Here is a 24,283-nt window from a genome sequence, read left to right as displayed (position 1 = left end):
TGTGGGTTGCATTTTCAATTCAGGCTTCAAACTCAACGGCCTCATTTCTAGGTCAGGAACTCAGAACGGGCTGTGGTGGTAAGTCACCTGCAAACCTTCTGGAGTAGCCAAGAAAGTGCAATGCACAATCAGAGGGCCCACTACCATGTCTGGTCAGCAGCCGCATCAAGAGAGGTGGGCACTGCTTTGGCAGGCAGGGTAGAGTTATTCAAAACACTAAATCCCGCGCATGGAGATAGTTGCCAAGTTTCAGTGTGGAGAGGGATCCCCACGATAGATATAGCTTCTGGTTCTCTATCAGTCATCACCAAATCCCAATGGATCTAATAATAATCTTTATTATTGTCACAAGTGGGATTACATTAATACTGCAATGAAGTTACTGTGAAAATCCCCTCGTTGCCACACTACAGCGCCTGTTCGGGTACGCAGAGGGAGAATTCAGAATGTCTAATTCACCTAACAAGCATGTCTTTCTGAACTTGTGGGAGAAAACCGGAGCACCCGGAGGAAACCCACGCAGACACGGGGAGAATGTGCAGACTCTGCACAGACAGTGACCCAAGCCGGGAATTGAACCTGGGACCCTGGCGCTTCCCACTGTGCTGCCGTGCCGCAGGTCGCTGACCCAACTTGCAACTGATTTTACTTTTGTCTGATCCTGCATCCTTATCCACATCCCTGGGAAAAGGAAATATCGACCCTACAGAAAGATTTGGAAATGTCCAAACCAAATTATACGCTTAATCATTATTTTCAAATTACTGATAGAGTATTGTTGCTGCAATTTTTAAAAAATACCAGAAAACCGTGCCAACATCAATACTGCCAACTTTAAGCATTTTCCGCATATTACCATCCCAGACCAGATCCCAACAGTTGCTAGGATACGGAACAGGAACCCCAATATTTTGGCCGGAATGCTCAGGTTGTTGAAATTCACATTTCCTGCTCCCAGCACCCCCACCAATTGGGTTTGTGGTAGGGTGGGGTGGTTTCAATGGGAAATCCCATTGACAAGCGGCGTGAACACAGAATTCCACGGCCAGCGAACGGGACATGACCGAGGAACACAGGGCTAGGGAACCAGAGAATCCTGCCCTTTATTTAATTTGTAAGACTGTGAGGAAATTATACTTCCCTCCAGCAATGATTCTATGGACAAATAGGGATATGGTATATGAAAACAAACTTTATTAATAACACAGGATTAAAATAACTTGAACACCTTTCAAGAAATTAGCTTACAATTACCCTTAAACATAAGAACATAAGAACTAGGAACAGGAGTAGGCCATCTGGCCCCTCAAGCCTGCTCCACCATTTAATGAGATCATGGCTGATCTTTGTGAACTCAGCTCCACTCTCCGGCCCGTACAACATATCCCCGAATCCCTTTATTCTTTAGAAAGGCATCTATCTTTTTCTTAAAAACGTTGAAAGAAGGAGTCTCAACTGCTTCACTGGGCAAGGAATTCCAGAGATTCACAACCCTTTGGGTGAAGAAGTTCCTCCTACACTCCTTCCTAAATCTACCTCCCCTTATTTTGAGGCTATGCCCCCTAGTTCTGCTTTCCCCGGCCAGTGGAAACAACCTGCCCGCATCTATCCTATCTATTCCCTTCATAATTTTATATGTCTCAATAAGTTCCCCCCGCACCCTTCTAAACTCCAATGAATACAGTCCCAGTCTACTCAACCTCTCGTCATAATCTAATCCCCTCAACTCTGGGATCAACCTAGTGAATCTCCTCTGCACTCCCTCCAGTGCCAATAATTCCTTTCTCAGGTAAGGAGACCAAAACTGAACACAATACTCCAGATGCGGCCCCACCAACACCCTATACAATTGCAGCATAACCTCACTAGTCTTGAACTCCATCCCTCTAGCAATGAAAGACAAAACTCGATTAGCCTTCTTAATCACCTGTTGCACCTGCACACCAACTTTTTGCGACTCATGCACCAGCACACCCAGGTCCCTCTGCATAGCAGCATGTTTTAACATCTTACCGTTTAAATGATAATCCATTCTGCTGTTATTCCTCCCAAAATGGATTGCCTCACACTTGGCAACATTGAATTCCATCTGCCAGACCCTAGCCCATTCACCTAACCTATCCAAATCCTTCTGCAGACTTCCGGTATCCTCTGCACTTTTTGCTTTACCACTCATCTTAGTGTCGTCTGCAAACTTGGACACATTGCCCTTGGTCCCCAACTCCAAATCATCTATGTAAATTGTGAACAACTGCGGGCCCAACACTGATCCTTGAGGGAACTAGTTACAACTAGTTACAGGTTGCCAACAAGAGAAACACCCATTTATCCCCACTCTCTGCTTTCTGTTAGTTAACCAATCCTCTACCCATGCTACCACTTTACCCTCAATGCCATGCATCTTTAGTTTATGCAGCAACCTTTTGTGTGGCACCTTGTCAAAAGCTTTCTGGAAATCCAGATATACCACATCCATTGGCTCCCCGTTATCTACTGCATGGTAACGTCCTCAAAAAATTCTACCAAATTAGTCAGACACGACCTACCCTTTGTGAACCCATGCTGCGTCTGCCCAATGGGACAATTTCCCTCCAGGTGCCCCGCTATTTCCTCCTTAATGATAGATTCCAGCATTTTCCCTACAACCGAAGTTAAGCTTACCGGCCTATAATTACCCGCTTTCTGCCGACCTCCTTTTTTAAACAGTGGTGTCACGTTTGCTACTTTCCAACTGCTTCCTCAACTGCTTCACCATGAAGTCTTTGCTTCCAGTCTACCTTAGCTAGTTCTTCTCTCATCCCAGTGTAATCGCCTTTGTTTAAGCACAAAACACTAGTGTTTGATTTTACCTTGTCATCCTCCAACTGTATTTTAAATTCCACCATATTGTGGTCGCTCCTTCCAGGAGGATCCCGAACTATGAGATCATTAATCAATCCTGCCTCATTACACAGGACCAGATCTAGGGCCGCTTGTTCCCTTGTAGGTTCCATTACATACTGTTCCAGGAAATTATCCCGGGAACATTCTATAAACTCCTCCTCAAGGCTGCCTTTACCAACCTGGTTAAACCAATCGATATGCAGATTAAAATCTCCCATGATAACCGCTGTACCATTTCTACATGCATCCGTTATTTCTTTGCTTATTGCCTGCCCTACCATCCTGTTACTATTTGGTGGCCTATAGACTACTCCTATCAGTGACCTTTTCGCCTTACTATTCCTGATTTCCACCCAAATTGATTCAACCTTGTCCTCCATAGCACCAATATCATCCCTTACTATTGCCCGGATGCCATCCTTAAACAACAAAGCTACACCACCGCCCTTACCGTCCATTCTATCCTTTCGTATAGTCTCATACCCTTGGATATTTAACTCCCAGTCGTGACCATCTTTTAACCATGTTTCAGTAATGGCCACTAAATCATGGTCATTCACGATGATTTGCGCCATCAACTCATTTACCTTATTTCGTATACTACGAGCATTCAGGTAAAGTACACTCATGCTGTTTTTTATGTCTTTGTTATGAATCCTAACACCATGATCAGTAACTTTTCGCAATTTATGTTTCCTCTTACCCTTTCTCCTAATTTTCCTTGTCTTTGAACCCATATCTCTACATAATAACCTGTCACGTAACCTGCTGCCTTGATCTCCATTAACCATTATACTGTCCATAGCTTTACACTTCCCTTCCCCCCAACTTGCTAGTTTAAAGTCCTTGTGACCAACCTATTTATCCTATTCGCTATAACACTGGTCCCAGAATGGTTCAGGTGAAGACCATCCCAACGGTACAGGTCCCTCCTGCCCCAGTACTGATGCCAATGCCCCATGAAATGGAATCCCTCTTTCCCGTACCACTCCTTTAGCCACGTGTTAACTTCCCTAATTTTCTCAACCCTATGCCAATTGGCACGTGGCTCGGGTAGTAATCCAGAGATTATAACCCTGGAGGACCTGTTCTTTAATTTAGTCCCTAGTGTTTGATAATCCCCAAACAGGTCCTCTTTCCTAGTCTTACCTATGTTGTTAGTCCCAGCGTGGACCACAACAACTGGATCCTCCCCCTCCCTCCCCAAAATCCTTTCAAGCCGATCAGAGATGTCCCTCACCCTGGCACCGGGCAGGCAACATACCATGCGGGACTCTCAATCTGGCTTACAAAGGATGCCATCAATCCCCCTAATTATAGAATCCCCTACAACTACCACTTGTCTTTTTGCTCCCCCCTCTTGAATGGCTTCCTGTACCATGGTGCAGTGGTCAGTCAATGCATCCTCCCTACAGCCCTCTTCCTCATCCACACAGGGAGCAAGTACCTCATACCTGTTGGACAAGATCAAGGGCTGAGGCTCCTCAACTCCTAAACTCAGGATCCCCTTACCTGCCTCCCTTGCAGTCACACCACTCTGTCCTTGAACACTGTCCAAATTAACAGTACTTATTCTACCGGGTGTGACTGCCTCCTGAAACAAAACGTGCAGGTAATGTTCCCCCTCCCTGATGTGCCGCAGTGTGTGCAGCTCGGTCTCCAGCTCATCAATTCTGAGCCGAGGTTCCTCGAGCAGCCAACACTTGCTGCAGATGTGGTCACTGACGGTCTCAATGGGATCCACCAGTTCCATCATCATACAGCAACAGCACATCACCTGTCCAGCCATACTCAACTAGTTAATTAATTTAAATATATATTTGTTAAATTTCCTTGATAGAACCTGAAGGATAAACCCGAACACCAACAAAAACACAGCCCTCTCTCGCCACTCACCCGAACTCAGTCACTCACCTAAACTCAGATACACTCTGTTCCAATCAGCACTCCGTGACTAAAGGCACTTCTGCCACACCTTTTGTGCACTCACCTCTCCCAGCACTGTCCCGGCTCTCTCCTCCCATGCTTTTTAAATCTCCCGGCTCTCTCCTCCGGCGCTGTTTTCGCTGTCCCGGATCTCCCCTCCCGCGCTTTTTAAATCTCCCGGCTCTCTCCTCCGGCGCTGTTTTCGCTGTCCCGGCTCTCTCCTCCCGCTCTTTTTAAATCTCCCGGCTCTCTCCTCCAGCGCTGTTTTCACTGGCCCGGCTCTCCCCTCCCACGCTTTTTAAATCTCCCGGCTCTCTCCTCCGGCGCTGTTTTCGCTGTCCCTGCTCTCTCCTCCCGCTGTTTTTAAATCTCCCGGCTCTCTCCTCTGGCGCTGTTTTCGCTGTCCCGGCTCTCTCCTCCCACGCTTTTTAAATCTCCCGGCTCTCTCCTCCGGCGCTGTTTTCGCTGTCCCGGCTCTCTCCTCCCGCGCTTTTTAAATCTCCCGGCTCTCTCCTCCGGCGCTGTTTTCGCAATACTACTTGACAATGAAACACTAACTCCTAACTGTTATCTTTTATCTCCACTCAAGCAAAACCCATATCAGATCAAAATCCACGTTTAATTACAGTTAACCAAACCAAGAATACTTGCTGTAAAGTGATGTCTTGGAAAAAGCACTTTGAGAGAGAGACCCTTCAGGAACCAACTTGTAGATTTGTAGCTGTGTCAAGTTACAACTTTTTTAAATTTAGAGTACTCAATTCTTTTTTTCCAATTCAGGGGCAATTTAGTATGGCCAATCCACCTGCCATGCACATATTTGGATTGTGGGGGTGAAACCCACATCAGACATGGGGAGAATGTGCAAACCCCACACAGATAGTGACCCAGGGCCGGGATCGAACCATGGTCCTAAACAGTGCTAACCACTGCGCTACTTTGCCGCTCTTGTCAAACTCCTATTTAACCTGCCAGGCTCTTCAGAAATTGCTTATGTTCACAGGAAAAATCTTTTTAACTAAACTGCTTTGAGAGAAGTGCTGGTCTGTCCACAGTCAAATCTTTAACTGAACTGGACACCTGACTGCTTCAGTCACTGGCTCCTCTCATTAACTACATCATCTTACTAAAGATACAAAGAGTGGGCTGGATTCTCCGATTTTGCAGATAAGTGCCGACGCCGTGTGGGAACTGTAGCATTTTACGACGCTAAAATCATCGACAAAGCCTCACCAATCCTGGTACTGGTGAGGGGCCAGCAGCCATGCTGGGTAAAACCCCCGGTTCCCGCGGCAAAAACAGCCAGAGAAAGGCTGGGTCCGTGCCTGCGCATGCGCATGGTGACGATACCACCCCCCCCCCTGATTTTTTTTCACATAGTGGCAGAAACCTGGAGAGAAACCTGGTTGTTTCTTTGGTGAGGAACACACCGGCTTTCAGTTAGAAGCTGACACGCTCGGACTTTGAATGTTTTCTGATGAGAACCAATAACTTTACAGACTTTGTTATGAACTAACTGCATTAAACAAACACTACACAAACTCAATACATTTCACATATATTTTTGTAAAATGCAAATAAAGGCATCATCACAGAATACAAAAATGGGAATTTGATGGCCGGCTATTGAGTGCTCCTTACCTGTGCTATCCTGTGAAATATAGCTCCACTCAGCCTCCTGCAGTGGCATCAGTGGAACTGATGATACTGGAGAACTGCCAGTTTCTCATTGGCAGTAGTTCACCAAAGTAGGACCTCATAATTCTCAAGACAGAAGGACCCCCTCAACTCAATTAATGGCCAGTTAGCCATTAAATGGCTGTGGGCTGATGTCTGATGTGGGGTGTGGGGGTGGGGGTGGAATCTCCCCAGACATTTTAATCCAGAGGCTGGGGTCTACGGTGCCCCATTAAATCCAGCACAATGGTTAAATCCATGAACCTTCATGATGTGGCCAGATAGGAAAAAGAAGAAAGTTGCAATTCCTATAAGCAACCTTTAATGCCGGTAAGTTTCTGACTCAGGCACTTTTTCAGCTCCCTCCCATGAGATTAGGAGGGTAGCACTAATGAATAATTTCAGGCATTGGAACACATTGATTCAGGCCTCTGTGCGACCCATCATCAGTTATGGGCAGAATGCATCACTTATAACTGATAAAACAATAATCTCTATACCTTTTGAGGATCAAACATAACAAACATAACAGACCGCAAGAAAGTTCAGAGTCATGAACACAGCCCAGTCCATCAGAAGAATCTGCCTCCCATCCATTGACTCCATCTACACCTCCCGCTGCCTAGTGAAAGCAGGCAGCATAATCAAAGACCCCTCCCACCCGGCTTACTCACTCTTCCAACTTCTTCCATCGGGCAGGAGATACAAAAGTCTGAGAACACGCACAAACAGACTCAAAAACAGCTTCTTCCCTGTTGTTACCAGACTCCTAAATGACCCTCTTATGGACTGACCTCATTAACACTACACCCCTGTATGCTTCACCTGATGCCGGTGTTATGTAGTTACATTGTGTACGTTGCGTTGCCCTATTCTGTATTTTATTTTATTTTATTTTCATGTACTTAATGATCTGTTGATCTGCTTGCAGAAAAATACTTTTCACTGTAGATCGGTACACGTGACAATAAACAAATCCAACTATACCATGCTGAATGGGGAGATCAACCTGACTAAGGAATCTCACATAGGTGTCCACGAGAATGCAGTTTATGCTCTTACAATGAACACACACTTCTTTAACAAATATTCAGACAGCTGATATATCAGCAAAAGGCTGTGTCCCTCAAGATGCAGAAAATACGCATGAGATGATTCCTACAGCTGGCAGAATTAATTCAGAACTCATGCTCAATCTCCCAGTTTTCACCTGGCAGAACATGGGTGAAGATTTCATTGAGTTCTGAGATAACCTGTTCCCCATTCTGTGAGCAAAGCACAACCTCTATTGGTATAAAAGCAAATTATTGCAGATGCTGGAGTCTGACACACAAACACAGAAAATGCTGGAAAATAGCAGGAGGTCTGACAGCATCTGTGGAGAGAGAAGAGAGCTAATTTTTCGAATCTGGATGACCCGTCATTAAAGCTGTATTGGTATACTTGGAGCATCCCGTAAGTTGGATATTTCTGTGATAATAGTTTTATGTGTGTACCCCACAGATATCATAACAAGCAACGATCTCAACCATATCTTCCAAAGTACAGGCTGTTCATCCCTAACTAAGCTTCCAGACTGCCCCAAAGGACCTGTCTCTGATCTCTATAGGACAATTAATGGTCAGTGCAATAACAGGTAAGAACTGATGGAGCCAACACAAATTGTATATTATGTCATGAAGTCATATTTAGTTAACTGTCAGCTGCTCCCATCACTTGTTAGCTTCTTGAAACAGTACTTATCATGGAGCTTGGATCATTCTCATTAAAGACTCCCTCGGAAGCTTAAGGGTTAAATGTGACTTCTTTTGGAGAATAAATACTTACGAAACAGATGAGAAAAGAATTGGGCTTCTCCCTACTGCACGATCAAATATGCTCCCGACAATTACTGTTAAAGATCAGATTCTCCGCCTCTCCAGCTGCTGTTCGGCAGCGCCATTGCTGGCAGTGTGATTTTCCATTCCCACCCCTGATCAATGAGATTTCCCATTGTAGCTACCCCATACTGCCAGGAACCCACAGGTGGGGGTGGGTTGCCGAAGGAATGGAGAACACTTAGATTGGGGATGAGATGCAGAGCCACTAGAAGTGGGAATTTGCATTTATCTAGTACCTTTTACATTCTCAGGATTGCTCAAAGTTCCTCGCAGCCAATGATGTGTCTTAGAAGCATGGTCACAGTGGTTATGTAAACAGACATTACAACTTTCACATCATAATGTCCCAAAAAAATGGTTTTAGGATGTTTCATGACAATGTAACTTCTGAATGGGTGGTATTAATTTTTAATTTCATCAGCTTTCAAACATATATTGAACTTTGACAGAGACACTGAATTAAGATGTCTGCCACAAGTCATGAGATGTCTGGTATTATCAGTTGACCAATTTTCACGAAGGTTTCAATGTGGAACACATTTAAGACACCCTCAGATACACTCATGAAATTTCATACCTGCTGATGTCTAGAGCTGGTTCAAAATGATATGACCCCAGATATGCATTTCTATAAGGCTACCTCTCAAGATGAGACAGAAAGTTTACCAGGACAATAGCTATATGGAAATGTGTTTTTCTACCTCATCAAGATGAATAGTGAATCATTCAGAAGCTAATAGTTGTGATATCATAGGCCATGGGATAATAACCACCAATCTGTTCAGAACAACAGTTAAGCAAATGTTTCCTGAAGCCATTATGGGAGAGAGGTCATATCACAGAATATTTATAGGGCAGAAGGAGGCCATCCAGTCTGCCCTGGCTCTCTGAAAAGGTATTCTACCTAATCCCACTCCCCTGCCTTATCCCTTTGACATTTCTCTTTTCCGATAACAATCCAATTCCCTCTTGAATACTTCCACCAAACCTGCATCTGCCACACTCTCAGAAAGTTTGTTACAAAACCCAACTACCATCTAGGTGAAAAAGATTTTCCTCATATCGCTTTTACAAATTTAGCAAATTTGATTGATTGCAGTGTCATGAGAATGTTGCTATAAGAAATGGTTAGCTGCTCATGTTACTGCAGTGATGTCAGAGTGTGGGTGGTGCTGAGCTCTGGTTCTGCTTTTTAGTTTCACTTTGAGAAAAGCTTGGGTGTGTCTGTCTTTTTGGTTCTGTTTTGCAGTGTGTTGCAGCTGAAGTCAGCCAAAGCAGCTGTACTGTTGATCTCTTTGCCACTATCTCTTGATCATTTGGTGAATTTAGAAGAATTATAAATGTTTTCAGTAGTGACTGTAAACTCTGATGTGCTTATGTTTAAAGGTTTGTTAAGTCTTCTGGGTGTTAAAAGAACAGCATACAGATTACTTAGTGTTGTATGCTTTGGGGGGTGTATTTGATTTACTTGTTGCTAAGATATTCACTGTTGTTTTAAAAAGGTTAACTTGAGTTCATAGAATAAACATTGTTTTGTTTTTAAAAATACTTTTCCATTTCTGCTGTACCACACCTCTAGAGTGGGCCGTGTGCTCCCCATACCACAATCTATTAAAACTTGTGGGTCAGGTGAACTCCATGATACACTTTGGGGTTCTCTAAACCCTGACCCAGAACAGCCGATTTAACAGATTGCAATGTTTTGGTATAAGACATTGATCCTTCAGCCAGTAATGCGTACCCAATAATAAAAATTTCTCTACCCTGGAGGGGAACAGAGGGGCCAACAAAAATCGTTCAGAGGGTGGCATTTTCCGTACGCCCTGCAGCATATTTTCCAGTGGTGGTGGGGTCATATTCAGCATGAGCAGGAGATCTCCCAGTGGAAAAGGCTGGAAAATTCCACCAAGAATTTCAGAAACATACGGCGGAATCTTGGTTCCAGTGAGAAAGCTGGTGTGAATCCCATCACAGGGGTCAGCGGGAAATCTCATGGAATATTGAACCTCTTAATCTTTTTTACCATGCGAATCACCGGAGTAACTTCAATTTTGCGAAGAATGGGGAGCTCGATATAAACAACTCCCTAGCACTTGTTCCAGATCCATTTGAGGGAATGGCTACCAGGAAGCCAGCACTGCATTTCTCAGAGGGAGCCCTGACCAGACTCCTGGATGGTGTGCAACAGAGGCAGGATGTTCTTTATCCACTGTCACAGAGCCATCCTTCCAGCAAGGTAACCACCCTCTCCTGGGAGGCAGTGCAGCCTTAGTCAATGCCAGCTCACTGCACAAGAGGACTGGGTACCACTGCCGCAAGAAGATAAATGAGCTCCTTCACGCAGCCAGGGCAAGTCTATCACCTCCAGTCTCTTGCTGCACCCCCTCACACACCCCTCACACCTCCAAGATGATCTTTTAGCCAGCCACCTTGCAGTTGCCAACCTGTAACCAGGCCATCCTCCCCTCTCCCCCTAGTTCTCATGGACTCCCCAGTATCTACTCTGTTCCTCACATTTCCGCTCCTACTCTGTCGCAGAAATTATAAGTCAGCACTTCAAGTTTTCGCCAAAGGTCCTTTAATTAACATGAAGTTTGTGGGGGGATTAGAGAGACCACAGGCATTCCAATTGTCCCCGCTTTACAAAGGTAAGGCAAGCAATTTATATGATACAGTAAGCAATATCTAGGACAAAAGGCATTCTTTAGATTAGCAAAAAGACAGAAAAGCGAGCAGGCTGGAGTTAGAGTTTAATAACAGGCCTTGAGTTCCTCGCCTAAGAAAAATAATAATTGTCTGCTGTCAGCAAAACAATGTGCAGCTGTACGCTTGTTTACATTGTATGACCTTCTGACTGTTTCATACAGAACTTCTTGACTAAAAATAAGGCTAAATATCCAGCATGCTTTGCCAAGTGCCTATTTCCATGAAATATAGTCAAGTAGCTGGTTAAATTGAGTACAGGGTATTAAGGCAACTAATCCGCCAACTAAAGTCCCTTCTACATACTCAAGTCCCATGCATGTCACACCTCATTACCATCTAAACTGGCAGGATTCCCACCTATACTGTCCCCATGTGTCTCGTTGCAGGACAAAATCGCGCATAACATGCACGAGCGAGGGAAATCAGATGGAGCTACGTACAAGCTCAGATGCCTTACACCCTTTGAGGAAAGAGGCCTTGGCTGGGCAGTGAGAGCAAGACCCGTGAAGAGCGTGAAGTGAGGGTCGCAGACAAAAGTGAGAACCCTCAGGTCACACAGTCATTCTTCAAGCCTCCTGTGAATAAGCACTGTTCTAGGATTCATCTTCCATGATGCATGAATGCCATCTTCCTTCCTTTGCAATCAGACGAGCAGCCAGGACCATGACCCATGAAAACTATGGAAGAGGGCAGCTCCGAGGGAGATTTCTTGGACACCACCAATGAAGAGACATGGGGTTGGATTTTCCGCCGGCTGGATGCTCCATTTTACCGGCAGCCCGGGGGTTTCACGACGGCGTGGGGCTGCCCCACAATGGGAAACCCCATTGACCAGCCGGTGTAACGGAGCATCCCCCCGGTGGGGTAAAACAGAAATGTGGCACGACGGGGCGGAGAATAAATCCCATGATGTCTGTCACCCGCACCCTGCAATAGCTCAGATACTCAGACCTTGGTGGGATTAACTAATAGGCAGGCTTCTGCGTCACTCACTGGTGAGCACCTCACAATCGAAGATCCACAGAAGTTGGAGAAAGGAACGTCCAAGGGAACCGGTTCTCGGAGTGATACCGGGGCCCAGGACTCTGCTGAGCCCCTGGCCAGTGGCGTGCCCTTCAATCCGATCATCCCAGAGCTGCTGGGATTGCAAAGGCAGAGTCTCAAGCATCAGGAAGGGATGACAGCATCCATCCTCGGACTCCAAGGCTGCCTGGAGGAGTCCCATCACCTTCTGTTCATGGTGATGGTGCTGTCACTCCTACACAATGAGGCCAACACAGCGAATGTGAAGTCCGCAGTGGAGACCTTGGTGCCTGAGGTGCTCCCCATGGCGGGGGATGTCCGCTCCATGGCTCAGCTTATGACCTCAATGGCAAAGGACATGACCTCAATGGCTGATGGCATGAGCTCCATGGTGCAGGGCTTCAACTGCATGGTACAGGCACTGGTAGGAATCCACGAGTGTCAGCGCCAGAGGACAGCAAGGCTTCTGGATCTCTCTTCAGCTGCCCCTCTATCCCATGGAGTAAGACAGGAGCCCATGGACATCGTAAGGGAAGAGGATAAGCAGACACACAGCCCAGGGCCCTGCACTCAGCGGACACCGGGAATGTCAAGCCAATCTCCTGTGAGCGATACACCTCCAGCCCAGCTCACTGAGGAGGGTAGCACTGCAACACCTGTGCTGCCTGAAAGTAAGCCCAGGCCCTCAACGTCCAGGCCCCCCAGGAGATGCCCACCAAGGTCATCTCAGGTAACAGGGCATGGAAGGCAGTAGGCTGCCTCAGCCTCAGCTGTGAATCCTGGGGATACACCTAGATGTGGTGGGAAGGTGAGGAAGAGTAAAAAACAGTCGGCATACGTGAACCTCGGCATTAGTTGAGATAAGTTGAGATAGGCCATCATTGTAATATAATTCTTGCATTAAACATCACTTTGTTCTCCACCAGATCCTCCACACTGTCATTTCAGGGCACCATGTTCTGCAAGCCCCCTCGCACACTTCATCCCTGTGCAGTGTGATAATGGCAGCGCTCTCTCCCACCTCCCACACTGATTACTCAGTAAAGATGAGGTGCTGCTGGCATGGCCACCTCCCCTCCTCCCCACCCCCCACCCCTTCAGCATCAGCACTCAGGTCTCTCATTTCTGCCACTCTTCTCCAATGACGAGTAGCCCATGGGCTGACAAAGTGTTGAGAGGCTGCCCACCTCAGATGTTAGTTTGTGGAAAACACCACAACCCCTGACCTTGGAGAGGACAGCAACAGATGAGGGTTATCCAGCATATCTGAACCCCATGAAAAGTCTATTCATTGGCAATACGTGTTCATCGCTCTGTCAGGCAGGAGTCAGACATATCACTGAGAATGAGAGGAACATCTGTTAGGATACAGGACCAGACCCCAACAGTTTTTAGGGTATTGGACAAGAAAGCTAAAAAAAATGTTAATTTGTGAATCTGAGGAAAGGAAACTTCACCTCAGGAGTGATGACTCTGACTAACAGGTATCTTTTATGTTAAAACAAACTTTAATTTAAACACTGAATGAATCACATTGACTTCAAAGAAATATCAGTTAAACATTTCTTAAACTCAAGGAAAAACTTAAACGTACTATCTATACCTGCTACTAACTCCAGTTAAGCAACCCAGTACAGTTAGAACATAGAACATTACAGCACAGTACAGGCCCTTCGGCCCTCGATGTTGCGCCGACCTGTGAAACCACACGAAAGCCCATCTACACTATTCCCTTATTGTCCATATGTCTATCCAATGACCATTTGAATGTCCTTAGTGTTGGCGAGTCCACTACTGTTGCAGGCAGGGCATTCCACGCCCTTACTACTCTTTGACTAAAGAACCTTCCTCTGACATCTGTCTTATATCTATCTCCCCTCAATTTAAAGCTACGTCCCCTCGTGCTAGACATCACCATCCGAGGAAGAAGGCTCTCACTGTCCACCCTATCCAATCCTCTGATCATCTTGTATGCCTTAATTAAGTCAGCTCTTAACCTTCTTTTCTCTAACGAAAACAGTCGCAAGTAGCTCAGCCTTTCCTCATAAGATCTTCCCTCCATACCAGGCAACATTCTGGTAAATCTCCTCTGCACCCTTTCCAATGCTTCCACATCCTTCCTATAATGCGGCGACCAGAACTGCACGCAATACTCCAAATGCGGCCGCAACAGTGTTTTGTACAGCTGCAACATGACCTCGTGGCTCCGAAACTCAATCCCTCTACCAATAAAAGCTAACATACCGTACGCCTTCTTAACAACTCTCCCAACCTGGGTGGCAACTTTCAGGGATCTATGTACATGGACACCGAGATCTCTCTGCTCATCCACACTGCCAAGAATCGTACCACTAGCCCAGTACTCTGTCTTCCTGTTATTCCTTCCAAAATGAATCACCTCACACTTTTCTGTATTAAACTCCATTTGCCACCTCTCAGCCCAGCGCTGCAGCTCATCTATGTCCCTCTGTAACTTGTAAAATCCGTCCGCACTGTCCACAAATCCACCGACTTTAGTGTCATCTGCAAATTTACTCACCCATCCTTCTACGCCCTCCTCCAGGTCATTTATAAAAATGACAATCAGCAGTGGCCCCAAAACAGATCCTTGTGGTACACCACTAGTAACTGGACTCCAGTCTGAAGATTTCCCATCAACCACCACCCTTTGTGTTCTTCCAGCTAGCCAATTTCTGATGCAAACTGCTAAATCACCCTGAATCTCATGCCTCCGTATTTTTTGCAGTAGCCTACTGTGGGGAACCTTATCAAACGCTTTACTGAAATCCATATACACCACATCAATTGCTTTACCCTCATCCACCTGTTTGGTCACCTTCTCAAAGAACTCAATAAGGTTTGTGAGGCACGAACTACCCTTCACAAAACCGTGCTGTCTATCTCTAATCAAATTATTCCTTTCCAGATGATTGTACATCCTATCTCTGATAAACCTTTCCAAGATTTTGCCTACAACAGAAGTAAGGCTCACTGGTCTATAGTTACCGGGGTTGTCTCCACTCCCCTTCTTGAACAAGGGGACAACATTTGCTATCCTCCAGTCTTCTGGCACTATTCCTGTAGACAAAGATGACTTAAAGATCAAAGCCGAAGGCTCAGCAATTTCCTCCCTAGTTTCCCAGAGAATCCGAGGATAAATCCCATCCGGCCCATGGGACTTATCTATTTTCACACTTTCCAGAATTGCTAACACCTCCTCCTTATGAACCTCAAGCCCTTCTAGTCTAGTAGCCTGAATCTCAGTATTCTCCTCAACAACATTGTCTTTTTCCTGTGTGAATACTGATGAAAAATATTCATTTAGCACCTCTCCTATCTCCTCGGACTCCAAGCACAACTTCCCACAACTATCCTTGACTGGTTCTACTCTTACCCTAGTCATTCGTTTATTCCTGACATATCTATAGAAAGCTTTAGGGTTATCCTTGATCCTACCTGCCAAAGACTTCTCATGTCCCCTCCTGGCTCTTCTTAGCTCTCTCTTTAGGTCCTTCCTAGCTAATTGTAACTCTCGAGCGCCCTAACTGAACCTTCATGTCTCATCTTTACATAAGCCTCCTTCTTCCTCTTGACAAGTGTTTTGACTGCTTTAGTAAACCACGGTTCCCTTGCTCGACCACTTCCTCCCTGCCTGACAGGTACATACTTATCAAGGACACGCAGTAGCTGTTCCTTGAACAAGCTCCACATTTCCATTGTGCCCATCCCCTGCAGTTTTCCTCTCCATCCGATGCATCCTAAGTCTTGCCTCATAGCATCATAATTGCCTTTCTCCCAGACATAACTCTTGCCCTGCGGTATATACCTATACCTTTCCATTACAAAAGTAAACGTAATCGAATTGTGGTCACTATCATCAAAGTGCTCACCTACCTCCAAATCTAACACCTGTCCTGGTTCATTACCCAATACCAAATCCAATATGGCCTCGACTCTTGTTGGCCTATCTACATACTGTGTCAGGAAACCCTCCTGCACACATTGGACAAAAACGGACCCATCTAAAGTACTCGAACTGTAGCGTTTCCAGTCAATATTTGGAAAGTTAAAGTCCCCCATACCAACTACCCTGTTACTTTCGCTCCTATCCAGAATCATCTTTGCAATCCTTTCCTCTACATCTCTGGAACTTTTCGGAGGCCTATAGAAAACCTCTAACAGGGTGACCTCTTCTTTCCTGTTTCTAACCTCAGCCAACACTATCTCAGTAGACGAGTCCTCATCAAACGTCCTTTCTGCCACCGTAATACTGTCCTTGACTAACGATGCCACCCCTCCACCGCTTTTACCACCTTCCCTGAGCTTACTGAAATATCGAAACCCCGGCACCTGCAACAACCATTCCTGTCCCTGCTCGATCCATGTCTCTGAAATGGCCACAACATCGAAGTCCCAGGTACCAACCCATGCCGCAAGTTCACCCACCTTATTCCGGATGCTCCTGGCATTGAAGAAGACACACTTGAAACCACCTTCCTGCCTGCCAATACACTCCTGCAACTTTGAAACCGTACTCATGACCTCACTACTCTCAACCTCCTGTATACTGGAGCTACAATTCAGGTTCCCAAGCCCCTGCTGAACTAGTTTAAACCCTCCCGAAGAGCATTAGCAAATTTCCCCTCCAGGATATTGGTACCCCTCTGGTCCAGAGGTAGGCCATCCCGTTTGTAGAGGTCCCACTGACCCCAGAATGAGCCCCAATTATCCAGAAATCTGAAACCTTCCCTCCTGCACCATCCCTGTAGCCACGTGTTCAACTCCTCTCTGTCCCTATTCCTCGTCTCGCTATCACGTGGCACGGGTAACAGCCCAGAGATAATAACTCTGTTTGTCCTAGGTCTACGTTTCCACCCTAGCTCCCTGAATTCCTGCCTTACATCCCTATCCCTTTTCCTACCTATGTCATAGGTACCTATATGGATCACGACTTGGGGCTGCTTCCCCTCCCCCTTAAGGATCCCGAAAACACGATCCGAAACATCACGCACCCTGGCACCTGGGAGGCAACACACCAACCGCGAGTCTCTCTCGTTCCCACAGAATATCCTTTCTATCCCCCTAACTATGGAGTCTCCAATGACTAATGCTCTACTCCTCTCCCCCCTTCCCTTCTGAGCAACAGGGACAGACTCTGTGCAGAGACCTGTACCCTATGGCTTACCCCTGGTAAGTCCCCCCCCCCCCCCAACAGTATCAAAGCGGTATACTTGTTACTAAGGCGAATGACCACAGGGGATCCCTGTACTAACTGCTTCCTCCCAGCCCCTCTCACCGTCACCCATCTATCTTTATTCTTCAGAGTAACTACATCCCTGAAGCTTCTATCTATGACCACCTCTGCCTCCCGAATGATCCGAAGTTCATCCAGCTCCAGCTCCAGTTCCCTAACCCGGTTTCTGAGGAGCTGGAGATGGGTGCACTTCCCACAGATGAAATCAGCAGGGGCACTGACGGCGTCACTCACCTCAAACATTCTGCAGGAGGAACATTGCATTACCTTCCCTGCCATCCCCTCTAGATAAAAAAAGAAAGAGCTTACCTGTTATTCACTCCCCTTCTCAGCAAGCACTCACTCAGCAACCTCTGCGCCCCGCACAATAACACCTGAGGAAAAATAAAAGTTTGAATGCTATTTATAAATAAAGTTAACAAAACAGGTTTAATAGCTTAGCTGTGGAGAGATACTTGGAGAGATTTCCTTTCAAGAGCAGATCCAGTGCACTTCTGTCTTATCAGACTCAAATCCAACAGCAAACTGCAAAACTACAGACTTACCTGGTTCCTCCCATTAATTACTTAATCTCTATCCCACTAAGTTCCATGACCTACTTAGCTCGAACTAAACACCACAAGCCCCATGAATTATCTACACTCCAGAAAATCTCCAACCATAAAAACACAATTCCATTTGCCCTTAATGTGTAATCAAGCAAGTGTTTAAAGTCAATAATTACCTCACTCTTTTACGATTCCTTAATGACAACTTTAGCAGACACACGTCTGGGTACCTTAACCAAGGTTCTTTAATGATATTACTGCAACAAATGTATACCTTAACCTAGGCGTTTAAACACATCACTGCAACAAATATAATATATAACAATTTCTACCTTCATCACCCATCACTCTGTCCTTGAAGTGTCAGGTGAGAGTATCTTTAAGAAATGGGTGTTTATAAATGGGTGTGTAAATAAATATCTGTAGTAGGAGTACCTTTAAGAAATGGGCGTTTACCACTGCAGTGATGTCAGAGAGTGGGTAGAGCTGGATAGCTGCAGTCACAACCAGGAGGTGTATGAATCTCTCTCTGTAATCTAAAGACTGTAAATCGATCCTGGTGATTTAAAACTAATAACGGTAGTGACTTTAACCTGATGTGTTTTAAAGGTGTTTTAAGTCGTATGGATGTTAAAAAAGAAAGCTTAAAGGTGTATTAGTGTAGTAGTCTTTGGGGGTTGTATTTGAATTAATGGTGGCTAAGATGTTCACGATATGTTTTAAAAAGGTTAACTTGCGTTCAGAGAATAAACATTGTTTTGCTTTAAAAATTACTTTTCCATTTCTGCTGTACCAAACCTGTAGAGTGGGCCATGTGCTCCCCATACCACAATCTCGTAAAAGTTGTGAGTCAGGTAAACTCCATGATACATTTTGGGGTTCTCTAAACCCTGGCCCATAACAAACTGGGGGCTTCTCCGGGATAAAAGTCTATCTATTGGATTGGCTGAGTGAACTTAAAGACAGTGAGGGGTGAGCATATTGTGGTTGCTTTTCAGGTGTGGTATTCTAGTTTAAGTGGGGAGTGTGTTGTGGACAATTGCTCTTTCAGAGGCTCTGAAGTTTTTGGGGGTGGAGACAGTCACATGCAGTATCTTACAGACTGAGACTAAAAGCAGACTGTTAGATTTGGCAAAAACATTGCAGTTAACATTACCTGACAAAATGCGAAAAGATGAGGTAATTATGACGGTGTCTAAGCATTTAAAGTTGCCTGAGATACAGTTCATTGGAAATAGCAAAAATTCTGTTGCAAATTAAACAAATGAAACATGAGAAACAATTGAAGCAGCTTTAATACGAAAGAGAGAGAAAGGAAAAAGAAAGGGAAAGAAAAAGAGAGAGAGAAGAAAAAGAGAGAGAGAAGAAAAAGAGAGAGAAGAAAGGAAACAGAAAAGCCCTAGCAGAAGAAAAAGAAAGAGAAAGGGAGATACTGATCAGGGAAAAAGACAAAGAGATAGAGTTTAAACTTCAGAAAATGGCCATGAAACATGACAGTCAGTTAAAATTGGGAGGCATAAAGGGAAACGTACAGTTGGATGATAGTGATGAGGATAGTGAGAAAGAGCGTCAAAGTCGAACGCTTGGTGGGGATCTATTTAAATATGTCCAAGCATTGCCGAGGTTTGACGAGAAGGAAGTAGAGACGTTTTTCATTTCATTTGAGAAGGTGGCTAAACAAATGAAATGGCCTCAGGGCATGTGGGTATTACTGATTCAAACAAAGCTGATATGTAGGGCTAGTGAAGTGTTTGCATCACTACCGGAGGAGGTATCTGGGACGTATGAGGAGGTGAAAAAATCCATCTGAGGTGCATATGAACTAGAGCCTGAAGCTAACAGGCAAAGGTTTAGAAATTTAAGGAAAGGATTTGGTCAAACATATATGGAGTTTGAAAGGATCAAACAGAGTAATGTTGATAGGTGGATAAGGGCTGTGAAAATAGACCAAACGTATGAAGCTCTCAGAGAAATTATACTTTTGGAGGAGTTTAAAAATTCAATTCCGGATGTAGTCAGAACTCACATGGAAGAGCAAAGGGTTAAAACTGTGAGATTAGCAGCGGAAATGGCAGCTGATTATGAATTAGTTCATAAATCAAAGCTTGGTTTCCGACATCAGTTTCAGCCTGTGAGGGATAGAAACTGGGGACATGAGAAATACTCGAGTGGTAAAGGTAAAGGTGATCTGATGGGAGATAATAAGGAGAGTGTACCTCAGATTAAAACAGAAATCCAGGAGGGTGGGAAAAAAATGAAAACTTTCAAGTGTTTTCACTGTAATAAACTAGGCCATGTAAAGTCACAGCGTTGGTGGTTGAAGAAAAGCACTGGGAAGGCTGATGTGGTAAAACAGGATAAGACAGTAGGGTTTGTTAAAGGGGTAAAGGAAAGCCCAAGTGAAGCGAAGGAGGCGCAAAAGATTGTACAGCCTAATCAAGAGGTGATTGATAAGAAGGTGTCAGATGTCTTTAAAGAATTTACTTTTAATTTACATGGATAAAGTTTACTCATGTGTATCAGGAGGAGCAGGCAAAGAAGTCACAATTTTAAGAGATACGGGAGCTGATCAATCTTCAATGGTAAGAGATGAGGAGTTATGTAGTTTGGGAAGAATATTGCCAGAAAAGGTGGGAATAGGTGGAATTCAGGGTGAGAGGAGTAGTGTTCCATTATATAAGGTAAGGTTGGAAAGTCCAGTGAAGTGTGGTGAAGTGGTAGTAGGAGTAATAGAAAAACTATCTTGTACAGGAATACAGTTTATCTTGAGTAATGATACAGCTGGATTGCAGGCGGGAGTGATGCCTACGGTGGTTGTTAAGCCAGTAGAAAATCAGCCAACTGAAGTGTTGAAGGATGAATATCCTGGGATTTTTCAGATTGTGTAGTGAGGTCGCAAAGTCACAGGTTAAGACAAGAGGAGAAATCAAAGAGTGAAGATGAAGTTGAAGTGCAATTATCAGAAACGATTTTTGATCAGATGGTTGAAAAAGAACAAGAACAGGTGGAGGATGAGGTGGATATTCTTAGTTCAGGAAAATTGGCAGAGTTACAACAGAAAGATGTAGAAATAAAACGGATGTATCAGAAAGCATACACGGAAGAGGAATCTGAGTGTATACCAGAGTGTTATTACCGTAAAAGTGATATCTTGATGAGAAAATAGAGACCTTTACATATGCAGGCGGATGAAAAGTGGGCAGAAGTTCATCAAGTAGTATTGCCGGTAGGTATAGAAAGGAGGTGTTGGGAGTTGCACATGAGGTACCAGTGGGAGGTCATTTGGGAATAAGGAAAACTCAAGCTAAAATCCAGAAACATTTTTATTGGCCTGGACTACATAAAGATGTAGTTAAATTTTGTCAATCATGTCACACATGTCAAGTGATAAGGAAACCTCAAGCATTGATAAAACCAGCACCCTTAATACCCATTTCAGCATTTGAGGAACCTTTTACAAGGGTCCTAATTGATTGTGTAGGACTGCTTCCTAAAACGAAAAGTGGGAATCAATATCTTTTGACTATAATGGATGTGTCTACTAGGTTTCCAGAGGCCATTCCAGTATGTAATATTACAGCTAAAAAGATTGTGGAGGAATTACTTAAATTCTTTACTAGATATGAACTACCCACAGAAATAGAATTGGATCAAGGATCAAATTTTACCTCAAGGTTATTCAAAGAAGTTTTGGATAGCTTAGGAATAAAACAATTTAAATCAACTGCGAACCATCCAGAATCGCAGGGTGCATTAGAAAGGTGGCATCAGACATTAAAGACAATGTTGAGGGCTTATTGTCAAGATTATCCAGAGGATTGGGATAAAGGAATTCCATTCGTACTGTTTGCAATTAGGATGCACCTAATGAATCAACCAAATTCAGTCCTTTTGAACTAATTTTTGGTCATGAGGTAAGAGGACCACTTAAATTGATTAAGGAAAAATTGGTGAGTGAGCAATCGGAAATTACATTATTGGATTACATGTCAAATTTTAGGGAATGATTAAATAGGGCAGGTGAATTGGCAAGACAACGTTTAAAAGTTGCACAAAATGTGATGAAACGGGTAGCACACAAGAAATCCAAAGTTCGTAGTTTTGCCTGTGGAGATAAAGTTTTAGTGTTGTTACCAGTGGTAGGTGAACCTTTAAAAGCTAGGTTTTGTGGACCTTATCAGATTGAAAGGAAATTAAGTGAGGTGAATTATGTGGTAAAAACACCAGATAGAGGGAAGACTCACCGAGTGTGTCATGTGAATATGCTTAAAAGGTACTTTGAAAGGGAAGGAGAGAAAAAGGAGGAGGTTTTAATGATTCTAACTCAAAGTGACGTATCAAATGCAGATGGCTGTGAATTTGACATACCTCAAATTAAATTGGAAAATGAGGATGTTTTTAAAAATTGGGATAAATCTAGAGTTACCTTCCAGAGGAAAAACAAACTGACCTGAGAGAGTTATTGATATCACATGGGCAAGTTTGTGGAGATAAATTGGGAAGTACTAAAATGGCTATACATGATGTATATATGGGAAATGCTGTTCCAATCAAACAACATCCATATCAACTTAACCCTTTAAAATTGGCACAGGTTAACAAAGAGATTGAGAGTATGCTTAAAAGTGGCATAATTGAAATGGAGCTCAACCATAGTGATGGTACCTAAACCAGATGGCACCCAACGGTTGTATGTGGACTATAGAAAGGTTAATGTAGTTACAAGAACAGACTCTTATCCCATCCCACGTTTGGAGGATTGCATTGAGGGGCAGCACGGTAGCATTGTGGATAGCACAATTGCTTCACAGCTCCAGGGTCCCAGGTTCGATTCCCGGCTTGGGTCACTGTCTGTGTGGAGTCTGCACATCCTCCCCGTGTGTGCGTGGGTTTCCTCCGGGTGCTCCGGTTTCCTCCCACAGCCCAAAGATGTGCGGGTTAGGTGGATTGGCCATGCTAAATTGCCCATAGTGTCCAAAATTGCCCTTAGTGTTGGGTGGGGTTACTGGGTTATGGGGATAGGGTGGAGGTGTTGACCTTGGGTGGGGTGCTCTTTCCAAGAGCCGGTGCAGACTCGATGGGCTGAATGGCCTCCTTCCGCACTGTAAATTCTATGATAATCTATGAAGTGGGACAATCAGCTTTTATTTCCAAATTGGGTTTACTTAAAGGTTACTGGCAGGTACCTTTATCCGAAAGGGTGAAGGAGATTTCAGCTTTTGTGCCTCCAGATGGCATGTACCAATTCAAAGTTATGCCATTTGACATGAAAAACACCCCAGCCACATTTTAACGGTTAACTAATACAGTGGTTTCAGGATTACCCAATTGTGCGGTATACATCGACGATCTGGTAATTTTCAGCCAGACATGGACAGAACATTTAAAACATCTGATGGAATTATTCAATCAACTTCAGGATGCGGGTTTGGTGATAAACCTAGCCAAAAGTGAATTTGGAAAAGCCCAAGTCACTTTCCTTGGCCATACAATCGGACAGGGTCGAATGGTCACACGGGATGTGAAACGAACAGTTATTGAGGAGTTTCCGATACTCTCAAGACAAAGGGAAATAATGTGAGTTCTTGGCATGAGTGGATTTGATCAAATATTTGTGCAAAGGTTTTGTAGCATGATTGCTCTACTGATGGACTTGCTGAAGAAATGTCAAAAATTTCAATGGACAGCGGACTTTCAACAGGCATTTAACTGCCTGAAAGCTGTGGTAAACAATGCTCCTGTGTTGGAGAATTACAAGGGACTCTGTGATCAGATTGAACTAAAGTATCTGACTTTAAAGAGAAATGCCGAGGTGTAGAGAAATGGACAGATCGTGCAGAGACCTTCTTGCTCAAAGAGATTGTCAATGAGGAAGAAGAACAAAAAAAAATGGACTATATTATTATACCTGTTTGCGTGTGTTGTTTTTTGAAACGAAAAAGTATATTTACTATGTGTATTTCTTAAAGGATAGTAAAAAGGTGAAAAGTGAAATCATCTTGAAGTTGATGGGTTTTTTTTTCTGGGGGGAGGTGTCATGTGGGAGTACCTTTTCGAAATGGGTGTTTATAAATGGGTGTGTATATAAATATCTGTCGTGAGAGTACCTTTAAGAAATGGGTGTTTACTACTGCAGTGATGTCAGAGAGTGGGTAGAGCTAGAAAGCTGCAGCCACAGCCAGAAGGTGTATGAATCTCTCTCTGTAATCGAAAGACTGTAAATCGATCCTGGTGATTTAAAACTAATAACAGTAGTGACTTTAACCTGATGTGCTTCTAGTAAAAGGTGTTTTAAGTCGTATGGATGTTAAAAAGGAAAGCTTAAAGGTTTACTTAGTGTTGTAGTCTTTGGGGGTTGTATTTGAATTCATGGTTGCTGAGATGCT

The 24,283-nt window shown here is 44.2% G+C and overlaps 1 protein-coding gene across 1 annotated transcript in view; it reads left to right on the top strand.

Moving 5' to 3' along the window:
• The window catches only part of LOC140387114 (eosinophil peroxidase-like), a 221,004-nt gene that overhangs the window by 60,979 nt on the left and 135,742 nt on the right, over positions 1 to 24,283 (top strand). Inside the window, exon 5 of the mRNA XM_072470125.1 lies at positions 7,990 to 8,122. Within this exon, the coding sequence (XP_072326226.1) occupies positions 7,990 to 8,122 (133 nt within the window). The remainder of the gene's footprint in view (positions 1 to 7,989; positions 8,123 to 24,283) is intronic.

Source organism: Scyliorhinus torazame, chromosome 12, assembly GCF_047496885.1.
Source record: "Scyliorhinus torazame isolate Kashiwa2021f chromosome 12, sScyTor2.1, whole genome shotgun sequence".
NCBI classification, from domain to species: Eukaryota; Metazoa; Chordata; class Chondrichthyes; order Carcharhiniformes; family Scyliorhinidae; genus Scyliorhinus; species Scyliorhinus torazame.
Note: the sequence above shows the minus strand (reverse complement) of the source record. Positions and strands in the feature narration are given on the sequence as shown.